Below are 16456 nucleotides of genomic sequence, written 5' to 3'. Positions count from 1 at the left end.
ATTGAGCTTCAGCTGGGTGGTCTCTCCCACATCTCCATCCCAAGGGGCATTAGGTACAGTGAAAATAGAGTGGAAGTGAGAAGACTGGAGAATATGAATGAGGATGGAGAGGTGGTCGGAGCCAGACTATGAAAATGTTTGCAACATCCACGCTGGCTGGCACATAAGTATCCTCAAGAAATACATTTGGTTTATAATCTTGATCCACAACTACCAAAAGCTTTGTAAAAGAAGTAGGACAATGTTTTTCTGACGTGGACTGTAGAAAAAGGTTGTATAAGTAAAAAGAGATTGAGGAAGGAAGGGCATTTTAAGGTCAGGTGAGAAAAGAGGGTCATCTCTCTACATTGCAAATATTTCTGCTGCCACAGAGGAGTGGATTTTCTTAGCAGAATGGACACTTATCTTTGGCACTCCTCATCTCTCCCCTAGACTAACCTGGTATGTTCCCTGTGGCTTTGCAATAATAGATGTTCCATCCCCAAAGGTGGTGCAGCAGCTACTGTCTTCGCAGTTGGTGATAACGGTGGCGTAGTTTGAGCTTTCTATCCTCATGCACTTCACCTGCCTGATGACACTCCGAAGACCTTCATCTACAAGCAAATGCAAGTTAAGCGGACTTGATATGATGCATATATTGGGAAGCAGGCCCAAGGATTTTGCTGAGGTTTCCTGGCTGCCTGATCTTCCCATGGCAATAACACAACAGGAAAGTAAATAAGAACCTCACAGAAAAAGAGTGTGGCTTACTCTCTTTGTCAACTCAGAATAATTCTTCCAGAATAAATCTTTGTACTTAATTTAGTGAACTGCTTTATTCTCATCACCCTTTTTATTTTGAGAAATTAGAAACATCCAGAAAAGCATAAAATATAATTTAACCAATGATTTACCCACCATATCAAAATTTACATTTGTTGATATTTTGCCATGATTGTTTCAAAAAATTTAATTACAGAAGAATTTGGAAGTTCACTTTTCTCCTTATCTCTGGATTTATTCCCTTCTTTCTCAATCCACTTTTATACTTTTATATAAATATCTGTATCAAGAACAATATATAACATTTTGCATGTTCTTTAAATGGACATAATTATTTATTACTCCATGTATCATCCTGCATCTACTTTTCTTTTCACTTAACATTGTTTTGAGACCTCTAGCCATCTAGATATATACGAGTGTTTTTAAAGTTTGTGTGCATACACAAGTATTTCATTATTTTTAATTATGCTATATAGTATTCCTTTGAAAGAATAGATCACCTTTTATTTTTCTGTTCTGTCACTGATGGACATTTTTGTTTTCCCAGCATTTCAATATTATATCCAGTGCCACAAGGAACACCCTGTACTGTTTACTTGTGTAAATGTGTAAGAGTGTCTCTTTCTATACATCTAGAAGTAGAATTAGTGCATCACATGACACACACATTTTTAAATTTATTAACAACTTTACACTGCTCTCCCAAATGGCTCTTTTAATTTTCACTCTAACCAGTGAAATATGAGTAATCTTTGTTACTCTTTTTCCACTCACTTGCCAATTCTGTTGCACATAGTTTGATAATGAAGCATTTAATGCATTAAGCAATCTCCTGCATTAAAGAAAAGGGATTCAAGGAATAATTTTTCTTACAAATTCTCGTTTAAGTTAGGAAGGGAGGAGGCTTTTAATTCTTTGAATATGTTCTAGTTAATTAGCAGCTGCAGCTTTCTCTTCTCTTGTATCTCCTTTATGACAATGAGAGGTGTATGTATGCCCAGACTTAAAAGAATACCTATCTGAGGTCACCTATTTATGTAAATTAGATTCCTTAAAGATCAGAAACAGATACCTTTAGCCATGATTATTAACTTTAATCACTACCAATCCAATAGATAGTTATTAGTGAAAATGGAAAAGACCCTCTGACTATCTATTAGCCAACCAGAGCTTTTATCATTCCTGTCTCTGCTGAGGATAAAGATCCTAATTAAAGCTCTGTAAAGATGCTGCTTTAAACTGCATGAGTGTCATTTAGTTGACTGACTTTACCAAAAATGTATTTTTCTTCCATATGTATCCAATAATCAAGGAGGATTCTATTTCAAGCCAAAGAATGATAAAATATTTCCATATAACCTCAAAAAATAAAATTTACTTGTTTCTTGATCATCTGGAGGAATAATATGATCTTCATAAACTTGATAAAAGGTGGTGATTCTAGTACCATCAGCATGATCCACTATCCGAGTACCATCTTTTCTTTCAACAATGACCACCTTGTCTTCTCGAGTTGTCATAATCTGCACATATAAAGGTAGAGCATAATCATTTGGCAAGGTTAATTTCACCTGGGGTATATGCCCATTTGTATGCCCCATTTAATACAAAGATGTTACCACTAAAATCCTGATTATTTTTAAGTGGAAATTTTACCTCACATACTCGATCTAGCCCTTACAACAATCCTGGGAGTCAGGTGAAGGTATCCCCATTTTATAGATGAGGAAACTGAGGCTTAGAGAAGTCAAGAAACTTGCTGTGTCACACAGCAAGGAAGCGCCAGGGCTGGTATTTGGACTAAGAACTGTCTGTCTTCAAAGCTGGTGTTCTTTCCACCTCGGCATATTTAGAAGTAAAAAATTAAAATCAGAACTAGGTTGAACTGAGGTTTGTCTGGGAAATTGATCACAGGTCCTATTCCTTGGAAACCACAGAGTTAAGGTAAAAGCTGCATGTTGTGGCTGCCTTGCCTGCTGTGAAACTCCTGATGTGCAGGACTGACCTGAATGAGAGAACTGTGAATTGGTGTTCAGGTCTTGGCCACAATGGCAACTGAACAGTATGCAAAAATTGGTGGAGAACAGAGGTCAAGGATTCTGGGTGTGAAGTTGAACCATTTATACATATTCTTGTCTTCAGCTGTCATATATACGCTGAATGGAGGGGCTAAACAAGCTCTACTCATGGGTTGCTGCTAAGCTTCCCAGTTGAGCAAAGATGCTGCACAAACCAAGCTGTATTTTCTGTACTGTGTTCTTTGCTGAAGCTAAGTAAATATAGCTGTAGATTAAAGCCTATCACATTCTGTTAGTTTGTCAATTTGAACTCATAACCTCTTCTGTTTTGGTGGTGAGTGTTACTGTGGAAAATGGTTAGAAGGCCCAAGAAGGAAAATAGCTGTATCATCCAAGACAGAAGTACAGGATACCATGTTGTCAGCCCAGCATGTTGCAGTCTATTCCAATGCAATCCAACTGAACACTTGTTTGGGGAGGGCTGACTATGAGTTGTGCACTGTCACGGGTGCTGGGGATACGATGATGAACAAGACTAGAGCATAGCTGTCCACTTTCTAGGAGTCACAGATCAGAGGAGAGGACAGTCACTAAACGTACCAAAAGTGTGATGAATGTTATATTTGAAATGACCAAATAAAAGAAAAAAAAAACCACCTCATCTTGAGATGTTAAAATATTTTGAGTCTCATAAACAAGGTAAGAGATTATGTAAAACAAGGTAAGAAATTATGGAATTATTTTAGAAGCAGGCTGAGGAAGAAAGGAACACAAATTTGGTTGGAAAATGTTTTTCATCACAACAGCAAGCAGATAATTTTGTTTTTTACTAAAAGGATGTGGGTAAAAACAGGGTAGCAGTCCAGCAGCCAGAGATAAGGTGCGTGAAGAAGTTCTGCATCTTATTTAGATTCAGGGGTTCTGCTAGTCTCTCATAAGATGTTAGAGGAGTAGCTGGGGAATGGAGAAAGCCCAATTTCTCAACACCAGTGACAGTTCTAATCTTGGTTACTGTACTTCCCTGTTGTGTGACACAACCAATGAGGCTCAATTTCTTCATCAATGTACAAATGCCCATTACTATGAGGACTGAGTGAAATAATGGACACAAAACTCCTAAGCAGAAAGCCTGGCGCACAGATGGTGCTAGTGCTCATCCCGGGAGCTGTGATTTCAGACTACAAACAAAATCATTCTCTTTATATCACTCATCTGTCCCTTATTCCCTGGAACATATAAAATTTGAGTACAGTTGTTCTATGGTAGTGCTGACTTCTTGAGGTACTTAATGTGAGTATGTCTTATCTCCTTAAATATTCCATGCTTTCCTTGAAGCCAAGAATCATGCTCAAATTTTTATCACTCACTGCAGGTGGAAACAAAAAAGTAGGAATGAGCCCCCTCCCTTCTAGAAGGTAAGACATGTACACAAATACATTCAACATAAGGGAGTACATTACAGTATTAATCATATATGTCTTAACGATGGCATAGAAAATTCACGACCTGCCCTTCACTTCAAAAAATAATGTTTCATGATAAACTATGCTGGTCAAATAAATGACACAATGCTTTTAGATTTGGAACAACGGATCCATCTATCCATTCACCTGTCTATCATTCATCCATGCATCCACCCATTACTTAACAAATATTCACTGAAAATTTGTTATTTGTCAGGCTCTCTTCTACGTATCTTAGGACTCTTATAATTAAATAAATTTTGCAATAATACAATAGTTTGCATACCGTTCCATTGATAGGATCTGTGGCCTGAAAGGACAAAAGTGGGGTCAAGTCTGTGATTTTTTCTAATCCTTTGGTGCCAATCCGATTTCCTTCAGGAGTGGTTGTATACCAGGTGCCTATGTGAACCTCCACAGGAGATACTGCTTGAACTATATCTGGGGGAGGTTCATGGATTTCATTCTTATGTATCAATGATGACTGGTTTTTGTGACCTTTTCCTGTGGAAGTTCAAGTAAAATAAAACACAAAAATACAATTACAATATAAATGATATAAATCATTAAGTTTTGATATACCCTAGACACGGTGGCACAGGTAACACTAAATAGTATTTCATTAATTATACTACTACTTACCAGAGAAAATATCAGGTTATGAATATCTTGGCACTTGAACCTTGGCTGGATTCCTGCCGTCTCTTCCCAAACATATGCACAGATAAATACCTCACTGTCTATTGGCACAGTAATAACTGGCCATTTTCTATATGCTTTTGAGTTTTGCTTGCATAACCATAGTTTCCAGATTTTGGATTTTCTGAGTTTTAAAGGCTATTTTTTTTTTACCCTTATACATCTGCCAAACATTCAGACTCCCTCTCTTGACTAATTGGGATCTGGCATTTTACTAGATTTTTAAACTCTTATTCCTGCAATTTTCTTATTCTGTCAGCCTAAGAAACACTTGCCTCAGCTCTGGATCCGGAGAATTTTATCAGCTTGGCATATCACTAGGGGAGAGGAATTTGTACAGCTTAATTGCTACATTGATAATTATCTGGTACATTCCCTTTCCAATACTACCCCATCTCTTTGGAACAAGAAAATAGAACCCAAGATACTGTCATGGAACTCTGTGATCATTATCTCAATCCTTTTATCAGGTTAGATTTACTCCATTTGCATGAATAGTTATGAATACTCTGTAGATTAGAACTGTTGAGTTTACAAAGCCTCAGTAATGAGGTAAGCCAAGACCTAGAATCATATTGCAAGCACAAATAGTAAAGTGCTTTTAACTCTAGGAAGATTCTCCAGACTCAGACCACGAAGCATCCTCAACAAGTGGGGGAAACCAAAGAAGACAGCTGCATAAAGCCAAGCCTTATCATCGCCCTAAGATTTAGCTCGGACTCACCCACACTTCCAGAGCATGGGTCGGAGCGGAAATGCTGTCACCTTCAGAATAGATACAGAAAAGAGTTTCCAGAAGTGCTAACAAATGCTTCAGAATAATCTCTTCTTCTACTTCGTCCCTTTCCTCCTATTCCTCTGCTTTACCTTTTAATTTTTTTCTTCAAAAGAGGTAAGTTATGGAAAGGCATCCCCAGCAGAGGGGTGATACAAGAAACAGAATGAGCGGTGTGGGAAAGCATGGCACGTGCAGACCACCACTAGCAGGCCAATGTACCTGGAGATAAATTTTAAGCCGATTTTGACTGAGAAGAGGCAGGAGAGGTAAGCACTGGTTCAGTCAAATGGGCCTTTCTGGCATGTTAAAGACCTTGGACTTTATCTTGTAGGTAATATTTAGTACTCGAAGAGTTTTAAGAGATAATGATATGGTCAGATTTTAAGATGTTTTTCGCACGATTATAAAGAATTGATAGCAATGAAAGCAGAGAGAACATTGAGGAGGTTTTTGAAGAAGTAAAGATTAAATGTGGTAGCAGAGATAAAGAAATACATTTTGGTGCAAACATGGTTTGGAGAACAGATTGGGTAAGAAAAGATGAGGATGAAAATGGGAAGTTAAGGAATAGGAGGAAGAAAAGAGGATATGCAAATACATATTCTGGAATATTAATCAACTATTATTTTACATTATTAATTATATTATTGGCCAACAAAGCAAAGAAAACTGGTCAAGGGTTAGACTAATGGCAAGAGAAAAGAAATAGGCACGTTTAGGGTTCTATTTTTAGCAACATAGCAGACTAAGTCTCCAGAATGCCAAGCAGAATAACTAAAACAACTGAATAACATCTTTTAATCAACCTTCTTGAATGTGTTTATGAACTGTCAATTATTAGTAAGGTCAAATCAAGCCAAAAACTGAGTAAAAGAGGGAACCCAAAGAGGTAAAAATAGCACTGAAGTTGGCTTCTTCCCTGTGAGTCTTTGTCAAATTAAATGACTCTGAGCATTAGTTTTCTCAGCACTGTGGGACTTACGGAGAGAGGAAAGCCAGAGTGTGTCCAAGCTGGAGGGGTTGTTTAAGATGAGTACCCTCCAAAAATTCTGAGACATCAAAGGGCTACACTCACTCATAGCCTAAGGGTGAATTATTAATACAAATAAAACAATCCCTTTTCCCACCTCTCACCCACCCCTGGACTGCCAGAAAAGTTGCCTGTGTTCAAAGTTGGTGTTGAGCAAAGAGGGCAAAAATATGCTTTGAAGACGTGTAGTAGCTGCCACAAGCAGACCCTTAGGTCTTTTAGGTTTGAGCTAAAATTAACATGGCTTGGCTGGCATGACCAGAAATCCCTTAAATTAATAATTTAATTTAATGTGCTCTCAGACTATTGTTTTCCCAGTCACCTCCTAAAATTCTTTCTGAAACCAAAATCCTTCATGAAAAACCCACCTTTATACCAAGCCCAAGAATTTAGATTTAAATCACTTATATATATAAAAAGGATCATCTCATGGTAAAACATGTCTGGAGAAAAAGTGAAACAGGGCACGTCAAGTGAGAGCCAGTAGAAACAACAGAAAGTGGAATGAGGCCTACAATGCTTCAGATACTAGAATTATCTGACACAGAATAAAAACATGGTACCTAATATGATTCTAGAAATAAAAAGAGGCCAGAAAATATTAGTAAAGAGCATGGATATTAGAATAAGAAACAAAGAATAGTCTTGAAGATATTAAACATGTAACTGAGTTTTTAAAAATATAGAGGTTTAATAGGAGATAAAACAGTTTAGAAGAGAACTAAAAGAAAGTTCTAAAGAAATTATTTAGAATGAAGCTTAGAGAACCAAAGGGTTAGAACTTATGAAAGAGGGGTTAAAAGGCCTCTAATATATATTTCACTGGAATTTCAGAAGAAGAGAAATAAATGGTCAGAAACAATGTTTAAGGAGATAATGACTGAGAATTTTACAGAATAAATGAAAGTCATTAATCTATAGATTCAAGAAACCCAGTGTATTCTCGTTTGAACAAATAAATTCACACCTAGTTAAATCATATTGAATTGCAATAAATGAAAAACAAACTGAATATTTTAAAGACAATTAAATTATCTTCAAAAAAGAACAATTACACTGACAGCCAAATGATCAATAACAACACTGGAAACCAGATGAGGATGAAGGATTATTGTCAATGTACTGAGAGAAAATACCTACTAACCTAAAATTCTGTACCCAGTGAAATTATCTTTCAAGAATAAGAACATAGGGAGACATTTTTAGAAAAACAAATATTGGGAGAATTTGCTGTGAGCAGATCCCACCACTGAGTAATTTCAAAGAACATACTTCTTTTACAAAAGGAAAGCAACTGCATAAGGAAGATCTGAGAGGCAAGAAGAATTGAGAGAAAAGAAGCTGTAAATATTTGGATAAATATAAAGTAGCATTGGTTATATAAAATAAAAGCAATATCTTGTGGAGTTACAGAGACATGATCGTAATTATATATGTGACCATGATAGCATTTAAGTCAGGAAGTTATAATTTAAATTGAATGATTCCTATGATGTTTTTGGAGCAAGATAAAAGTATTAACTGTAGACTTTGATAAATTAAGCATGCAAGATAAAATTTCCAGGGAAACCTACAAAAAGAATAGGAATATTTGAATATAAATTTCAAACTAATAGAGAAAAAAAGGAACCAGGAAAATAATCCAACATAAGCAAGAAGGGAAGAAAATAAAAACATGTATCTGTCATGCAAATGGAAATTTAAAAATAAGATAATAGAAATATATATCCAGATATATATATATATATTTTTAATAAATTGATTAAACTGCCAGTGAAGAGATAAAAACTATTAAATTGAATTTTTAAAACATCCTCCTATATGCTGTATACATTAGGCATATTTAAGTATAGACCACAGAAAAGTAAAATTTAAGTGAGAAAAATGTTTTACTGAGAAAATATTAAACATCCACCTAAAAAGCTATAATAATATAAGCAAGACAGACATTACGGCAGGAAAGAATTCTAGGATAAAAGTCATCGTATAATGATAATGTTAAATTTACCATGAAGAGATAATATAACAATCCTAAATTTGTAAGCATCTAAAACCATAGCTTTAAAATGCATACAGGAAAATCTGACAGAACTATAGAAAAGACAAAATTACTTTGAAAACGATTATAAGGACCACAGGACTGAATAGACTATACTACCTTTTCAGCAAGAGATCTAAACATATTTCTGTTAAATAAATTGATACAATAGATATTTAAAATCTATAAAGAGATAGAATAGGGCCTGTGGACAAGCTATTGCCAATGTCTGCTTTTGAACAGTCTGTAAAGTAACGTTTTTTACATTTCCAAATGGTTGAAAATATTTTTTTTAATACTATTTCATGACACATGAAAATTATATGCAAGTCAAATTAGTGTCCATAAATAAAGTCATTTCAGAGCACAGCCATGCACATTTGTATGGTCCCTTTCATCTACAACAGCAGAGCTGAGTAGTTGTGACAGAGACCATACGGCCCACAAAGCTGAAAACATTTATTACCTTGACCTTTGCAGAACAAGTTTGCTGAACTTGGGTACAAATCTGGGCAGCACAACTAACAAGTCTTATCTAACAGAGGTGAAGAGAACACTGCAATAACTGCAGGGTACATCTCTTTTCAAGTACACATGGAACTTAAAAAACTGGACCATATACGAATCTATAAATCACGTTTCAACAATTTTCAAAGAATTAATTAGGAATCAATTATAAAACAAAGGAGAAATACTCTGTAGGTTTGGAAATTGAGAAACAAATTTAAATAACCCATGGGTTAAAGAAGTCATCCTGGAAATAAGAACATATTTAGAAGTGAAAAATACCAAAAATATTAAATATTAAATCTTGTGGGATGGGATAAGCAATTTCTGAATGGCAGAGTAAGGACATCCAGAAATCTGCTCCTCCATAAAACAACGAGAACACTGGGGAAAAATGTTAAAATCAACATCTCCAGAATTCTGGAAATTAATCAGAGTTAAAACAATCTGAGGACTAATTCAAGATAAATTGCTGAATCTCAGTTATAAAAATAGCTTCAATATTCCTATTCCCCTGAAAACCAGGTCTGCAGTAGCCTTGAAAACCAACAGCTTAACTATCACAGTTCCTCAGAAACTGGCTGCCTGGCAGCCACTGTAGGGGTCAGATGGGCTTGGAGCTCCCTGCCAAAACCTGCCATCAGAAAACTGCCATTGTTTGACCTGCCTGGCAATTCCTTGGAAAGCCTTATTCTGACCTGACTCATAACTCATTTGGGTTGAACAATTTTTTTCCTGGGCACTTACTGAAAATAATCAGTGGCAATTTTTAGCAATGTGGTTGTCTGAGGCAGCAATAGCAGTTGAGGAAATTTGTATTTCTCTAAAGAAGATATACAAATGATTAATAAGCATGAGAAAAGATGCTCAACATCACTCACCATTAGGGATATGCAAATCAAAACTATAATGAGACAGCATTTCACACCTGCTGGAGTGGCCACTGTGGTGGTTTGGAGCTATGCAACCCTGAAAAACAGGTTCTTACACTTGGCGCCTTCCTTTGGGTATGAACTCTTATAAATGGGACCTTTTGATGAGGTTGCTTTGGTTAAGGTGTGACCCAGCTGAGTTGGGATGGGTCTTAATTCTGTTGCTGAAGGCCATATAGGGAAGGTCACATTGGAAAACAGTCAGAAGCTGGAAGTCAACAGAACCCAAAACAGAAAGAAGGAAGGAGAGAGTGCCACGTGCATTGCCACGTGACAGAAAAGCTAAGGACCAAGGGCCGCAGGCAGCTGGCTCCAGAACACTAGTCTTCTGGGAGAAAGCACTGCCTTAATGATGCCTTGATTTGGACTTCTCCTTGCCTCAAAACAGTAAGCCAATAAATTCTATTCACTTAAGTCAATCCACTGAATAGTATTTGCTTGAATAGCCAAGGAAACTAATAGAGCTATTATTAATAAAATGGAAAATAAATGTTAGAGAATATATGGGGACATAGGGACATTCATTCATTATTGATGGTAATGTAAAAATGGTGCAATCACTATGGCAAACAGTCTGGCAATTCCTCAGAAAGTTACGTATAGAATTACCATATGATCTGGTAATTCCACTTCTAGGTATATATCTTAAAGAAATGAAGGTAGGGAGTTGAACAGATATTTACACACTGATATTTATAGCAGCTTTATTCACAATTGCCAAAAGATGGAAACAACCCAAGTATTCATCAACAGAATAATAGATAAGCAAAATATGCATACATATAAAGGAACATTATTCAGCTATAAAAGGGAATGAGGTTCTGCTACAATATGGATGAAACTTGAAGATATGTTAGAGCCAGACACAAAGGTCACCGAAAGATTTCACATACATGAGATAATTAGAATATGCAAATTCATAGAGTCAGAAACAAGAATACAGGTAATTGCGGCAGGGGTAGGGGTAGAGAATGGTCAGTTAATCCTTAATGGTGAGTTAATCTTGTTTTAAACTCTTAAAGCAAGAGTTTCTGCTTGGGGTGATGGAAGAGTTTTGGTAATGGAAGGCGGTGAGGGACTCTCAACATTTTGAATGTAATTAACACCACTGAATTGTGTATTTGAAAGTGGTTGAAATGGGGGTATTTTAGGATATACATATGTTACTTTAGGATGTATATATGTTATCAGAATAAAAATAAAAATAAAAAAATTGAACTGCAGACTACAAAGATCAAACCCTAATGCTAACCATGGACTGCAATTAGCAGTATAATTACACTAATATTGTCTCATCACTGTAGAAAAATGCACTACACTAATGCAAATGCAAAGTGTAAAGAATCAAGATAACTGCATATGTAAGGGAGGGATATTTGAGAACTCTATACTTTCTGCATGATTTTTCTGAAAAACTATAACTGCTCTAATAAAAAATGAAAACAAAAATAAAAAACAAAAACATAAACAAAGGGCACCATCAAGAAAGTGGAAAGATAACCCATTAAACACAAGAAAATATTTGCAAATCATATATCTGATATGGACTGGTATTCAGAATATACAAAGTACACTTACAACTCAAGAATAAAAAATAAAAATAAGCCAATTTAAAACTGAGCAAAAGATCTAAACAGACATCTCTCCAAAAATGATACACAAATGACAAGTAAGTACATGAAAAGTTGCTTAATATCATTACTCATTAGGGAAATACAAATAAAAAGACAACGAGATCCCATTTCCTACTGACCAGAATGGCTGCAGACAGACAAGGGCAGTGTTGACTAGGATGCTGAGAAACTGGGACCTGCATACATTGCTGGGGGGAATGGAAAATGCTTTAAAACTGTTTGACAGTCCTCAGAAGGTTAAACAAGGGGTTACCAAAGGACCCAGCAATTCCACTCCTAGGTATAAATCCAAGGTAATTAAAAACACATGTTCACACAAAACCATGTATATGAAGGATTTAGCATCATTATTCATAATAACTAAAAAGTCCCTAAACTGATGAGTAGATAAACTAAAGGTGGCATATCCATAGAATGAAGTACTATTCAGCCATAAAAATTAAGTTCTGGTACATGCTAAAACATGAATAATCCTTGAAAATATTATGCTAAATGAAAGAAGCAAATAACTAAAGATCCTATATTGTACATTTATATGCTTGTGAAATATTCAGAATAGCCAATCCATAGAAACAAAATGTAGACAGGCATTTTCCAGAGATGGGGGAAAGAGGAAATGGTGATGGACTACTAATGGGTACTGGGTTTTTTTACATGGTGATGAAATGTTCTGAAATTAAATAGTGGAGATGGTTGCAAAACTTTGTGGGATGCTAAAACTTCACTTTAAATGATGAATATCATGATGTGTGAATGTATGTCTCAATGAAGCTGGTATTTAGAAAGTACATGATAAAGCTAAAGGAGGACTTTGAAGAAAATTTATAGCCACAAATGCTTGTATTAGGAAAGAAGAACTTCTGAAAATTAATGAAATGTCCACCTTAGGAAGACAAAAAAGAACAGCAAAATAAACCCAAAGACAGCAGAAATGTAAGAGAGATTCTATTTCTGTCAGGCATGTGGCAGCAGAATAATTGTGAATTTTCCCCTTTCTCATCTGGAAATCATACCAAACAACAATAAAAATTGAAAGAAAAAAAACAGTAAATACATTTTCAGGAAAATTAGGAGAGAGGGAAAACCCTCAAACTCGGATTGAGCATAAGGGCCACCAAAAGCCGGCTGACAACAAGCCTACAGAGGCAGAGGTAAAAGTGCCACTGGAATGAGCAGGGAGCAGGGACGGGTGCAGGGTCATTCTCCAACTAGCGATCCTCCCCAAGGACAGGAGCCTGTCCTGAGAGAAGACTGGGTGAGCAGTATCTAGACTGAATAGTGTAAGACCCTGAAGGAAGCGAGGACAGAAGGCATGAAGTATGCCAGAAAGCACTGGTAAAATACAATCTCTAAAAGTGAATGATCTAAGCAAATAAACAACCCTATTAAAAATGGACAAAACCTCACCAAAGAAGACAGACATATGACAAATAAGCATATGAACAGATGCTCAACATCATATGCCGCTAGGGAATCTCTGATGAAAACAACAGGATACTACTACCACACTTACTAGAATGCTATACTACAAAAATCTGACACTATCAAATGCTGGCAAGGATGTGGAACAACAGGACTCATTCATTGCTGGTGGGAATGCAAAATGGCACAGTCACTTCGGAAGATACTCTGGCAGTTTCCCTTAAAACTGAATATAGTCTAACCATACAATCCAGCATTCTCACTCCTACGTATTCACTAAAAAATGTGTTGAAAATTTATGTCCACACAAAAACCTGCACATAAATAATCATAGTGACTTTATTCATAGTTGTCAAAATCTAGAAGGAACAAGATGACCTCTAATAGGCCACCTCTAACAAACACACTGTGATGCACTATACAGGGGAATAATATTTAACCATAAAAAGAAATGTCTATTAAGCTATGAAAGATAATGGAGGAAGCGCTAACAAATATTACTAAGTGAAAGAAACCAACTTGAAATGAAGACATACTCTATGACTCCAACTGTATGACATTCCAAAAAAACAAAACTATAGAGGCAGTAAAAGATCATTAGTTGCCAGTGGTTTAGGGTAGGAGAATGTAGGTACAAGGATGAATAACTGATGCACAGAGGATTTTTCAGGGTGGTGAAATTATTCTGTATGGCACTGCATGGTGGATTCATCTTATGTACTTGTCAAAATCCACAGAATTGTACAATACAAGGAGTGAACCCTAATACAAACTATGGATTTTTGTTAATGAGAATGTATCAACATTGGTTTTTCAATTGTAATCAAAAATGCCACACAATTCAAGATGTTAAAATACAGGACACTGTGAGGCAGGGGGAAGGGTAGACAGGAACTCTGATCAATTTTTCTGAAAATCTGAAGCTGTTCTAAAAAATAAAATCTATTAATGTTAAAAACAAAAGGTGAATGCATCACTTAGAATGGAAGGGCTGTGCAGAAATCTATAACCCAGTGCTGGAGGTAGAAGCTCTCCGGAACCAGGTTAGACTCAGAGAAGTCTATACTGACAATACATCCTCTGCAGTGTCGGCAAGAGAGTGAGCACTTGAGCTGAGGAGTTTGGAAAATTATAGGGGACTTCTACTCCTCCAACCAGGAAAATTAAGCTCCCACTCAAAGCATATCTATTTCATTAAATTTTAAGTAACCCAAAAAAGGAATTCAGTTTGCCGCCATATTCACTGAGTACTGTGGTGAGATGTGTGAAATCTACAAAAAAGATGAAATCTTAGTCTTAGATCATTAAAGGCGAATGTGAGAAAAATCTGTAACACATGAGAAGCAGCCTAATTTAAGAGTGAGGCACTCAGACTCAAAGCCCAGCGCTGCTACTTTCCAGCTGAGAGAACCTGAGGACGTTCTTTACCTTCCCTCGTGTGTTTCAATTTCCTCATCAATGCCTTGCTGTGAGCATGAACTGACTGGATATTTTAAAGCATTCAGACTTGTGCCTGGTACACAAATATCTTCCATATAAAGATCTCTTATAAATTTAATACGAAAATGAAGAAAAAATCAATAGTAAACCAAGAAAATATATACTTATAGGAAATCTACCAAAAGGAAAAAAAAAAGCCCTATAAACATTGCTAAAAGTTTAACCTCACTGGTAATCAGAGAAATGCAAATAACATAATAATAGATGCATCAATTGCCAAACAAATTGAATAAGATGAAAAGAATGATGCTATCTGCTTTTGGCAAGGCTATGTGGTAGCAGATATTTTCATACATGCTGGTAATGTTGTAACTCAGAAACATCTTTCAGGAGGGTAATTTTGTAATTTAGATTATGGCAGACACTGCTGATTGCTTTCCTAACTGTTATGCGCTCAGTTCTTCCCTACTGGTCGTGTTCACCATTGAAAAAAAGGTAAACAATGTCAGATACTTGTTTTCCCAGCCTACATCCTGGCCAGGTTAATCAATGCGATGTAAGGGGAAGTCTGCTGGGGGGAGCTCCTGGAAAGATTTTCCTCCCTGATAAAGAAAGACACTTAATGAAAGCTTTCGTATTCACCCTGCTTCCTTTCTGCTTTGGAAGTCGCTCTGTGAGGACCACATGCCTGGAGCTGTGGTAGCCTTCTTGTAGCTATGAGGAAATGGCCACGTGAATCACAGCGAGGTCTACTCAGAAAGCTGACATCCAGGATGTCCTGAACCACCTCTAAAACACCCCACCAAGCATTACAGACTCTGCCGTGCAAGAGTATACACTGGTCCAGAAAATGTTCATTATCTATTACTATGATAAAAAAGTGTTTATGAAACAGTATATATATATGGTGTGTAATTCTAATTAGAATTTATATTCAGGTATGTACACGTGTATATGCATATATAAGTATATTCATAGAAAAGGGAGAGAGGTATAATAATGATATTGAAGATTCATTATTCAATATGAATAATTGTAATGAATATTCATTATTCATTATTAAGTCCATTATAAATTGAGAAGCTTTAATTACTACCTTTTTTGATGAGGACAATCTCAGATGGGGCTGTTTCTGACTTTTGTTGAGATACTGAGTCCATCAAGTCTCCACTGTAAGGGGTGGTCGGCATTTCAGGAGGGGGACAAACAGGACCCGAATCAGGGCTACTGCTCACAGCACCATCTGCGAAGAGAACCTGAAGGAAAATCAGAGTTTCTCAGTATTCTCAGAAGCAAGGAAGAGACACATAATAAACATTGTGAGCCAATCTGAAATTGGTTAAAAATAATCCAAAGCAGAGATGACATTTATAGATCTCCTGTCCCTGTTTCTCAAAGCATATTATAGAAAGATGGATTTTGGGCTTAAAGACAGTAGCTTAATAACAAGCACAGTAATATTATTTTATGTTTTCCATTTACATTCTTTTTATGTTCCATTTCCTTTTTTTCTACATAATGTTTTTTGATAGATTGATTCTTCCCCAATTCCTCACATCTGCCCTATGCAATTGGGAAATTATTCATTCTATTTCAGCTTTTCTGATTACCTTTAGAGCTTTAACACACATATATAAATACTTAGTTTCCATAACCATCTCTCTAGCATCTATAATATCTATAGGTTTGAAAGATTTTGTATCTAGTATCAGCATCTATAGCTTCCCAGT

The 16456-nt window shown here is 36.2% G+C and overlaps 1 protein-coding gene across 14 annotated transcripts in view; it reads right to left on the bottom strand.

The window, feature by feature from the left end:
- Positions 1 to 16456, bottom strand: part of SPAG17 (sperm associated antigen 17) — a 287582-nt gene that overhangs the window by 110808 nt on the left and 160318 nt on the right. For all 14 annotated transcript variants that reach the window (XR_013159174.1, XR_013159175.1, XR_013159176.1 and 11 more), the window contains 4 exons: positions 15823 to 15982; positions 4533 to 4750; positions 2144 to 2288; positions 439 to 593 (listed from right to left, as the gene is read on the bottom strand). Coding sequence is in view for 4 of the 14 variants with exons in the window: in XM_077119739.1 (XP_076975854.1) it covers positions 439 to 593; positions 2144 to 2288; positions 4533 to 4750; positions 15823 to 15982 (678 nt within the window). In the remaining 10 variants the exon portion in view is untranslated. The remainder of the gene's footprint in view (positions 1 to 438; positions 594 to 2143; positions 2289 to 4532; positions 4751 to 15822; positions 15983 to 16456) is intronic.

The sequence above is a fragment of the Tamandua tetradactyla genome, chromosome 11, assembly GCF_023851605.1.
Source record: "Tamandua tetradactyla isolate mTamTet1 chromosome 11, mTamTet1.pri, whole genome shotgun sequence".
NCBI lineage: Eukaryota > Metazoa > Chordata > Mammalia > Pilosa > Myrmecophagidae > Tamandua > Tamandua tetradactyla.
This window is presented reverse-complemented; position numbering and strand designations above follow the sequence as displayed.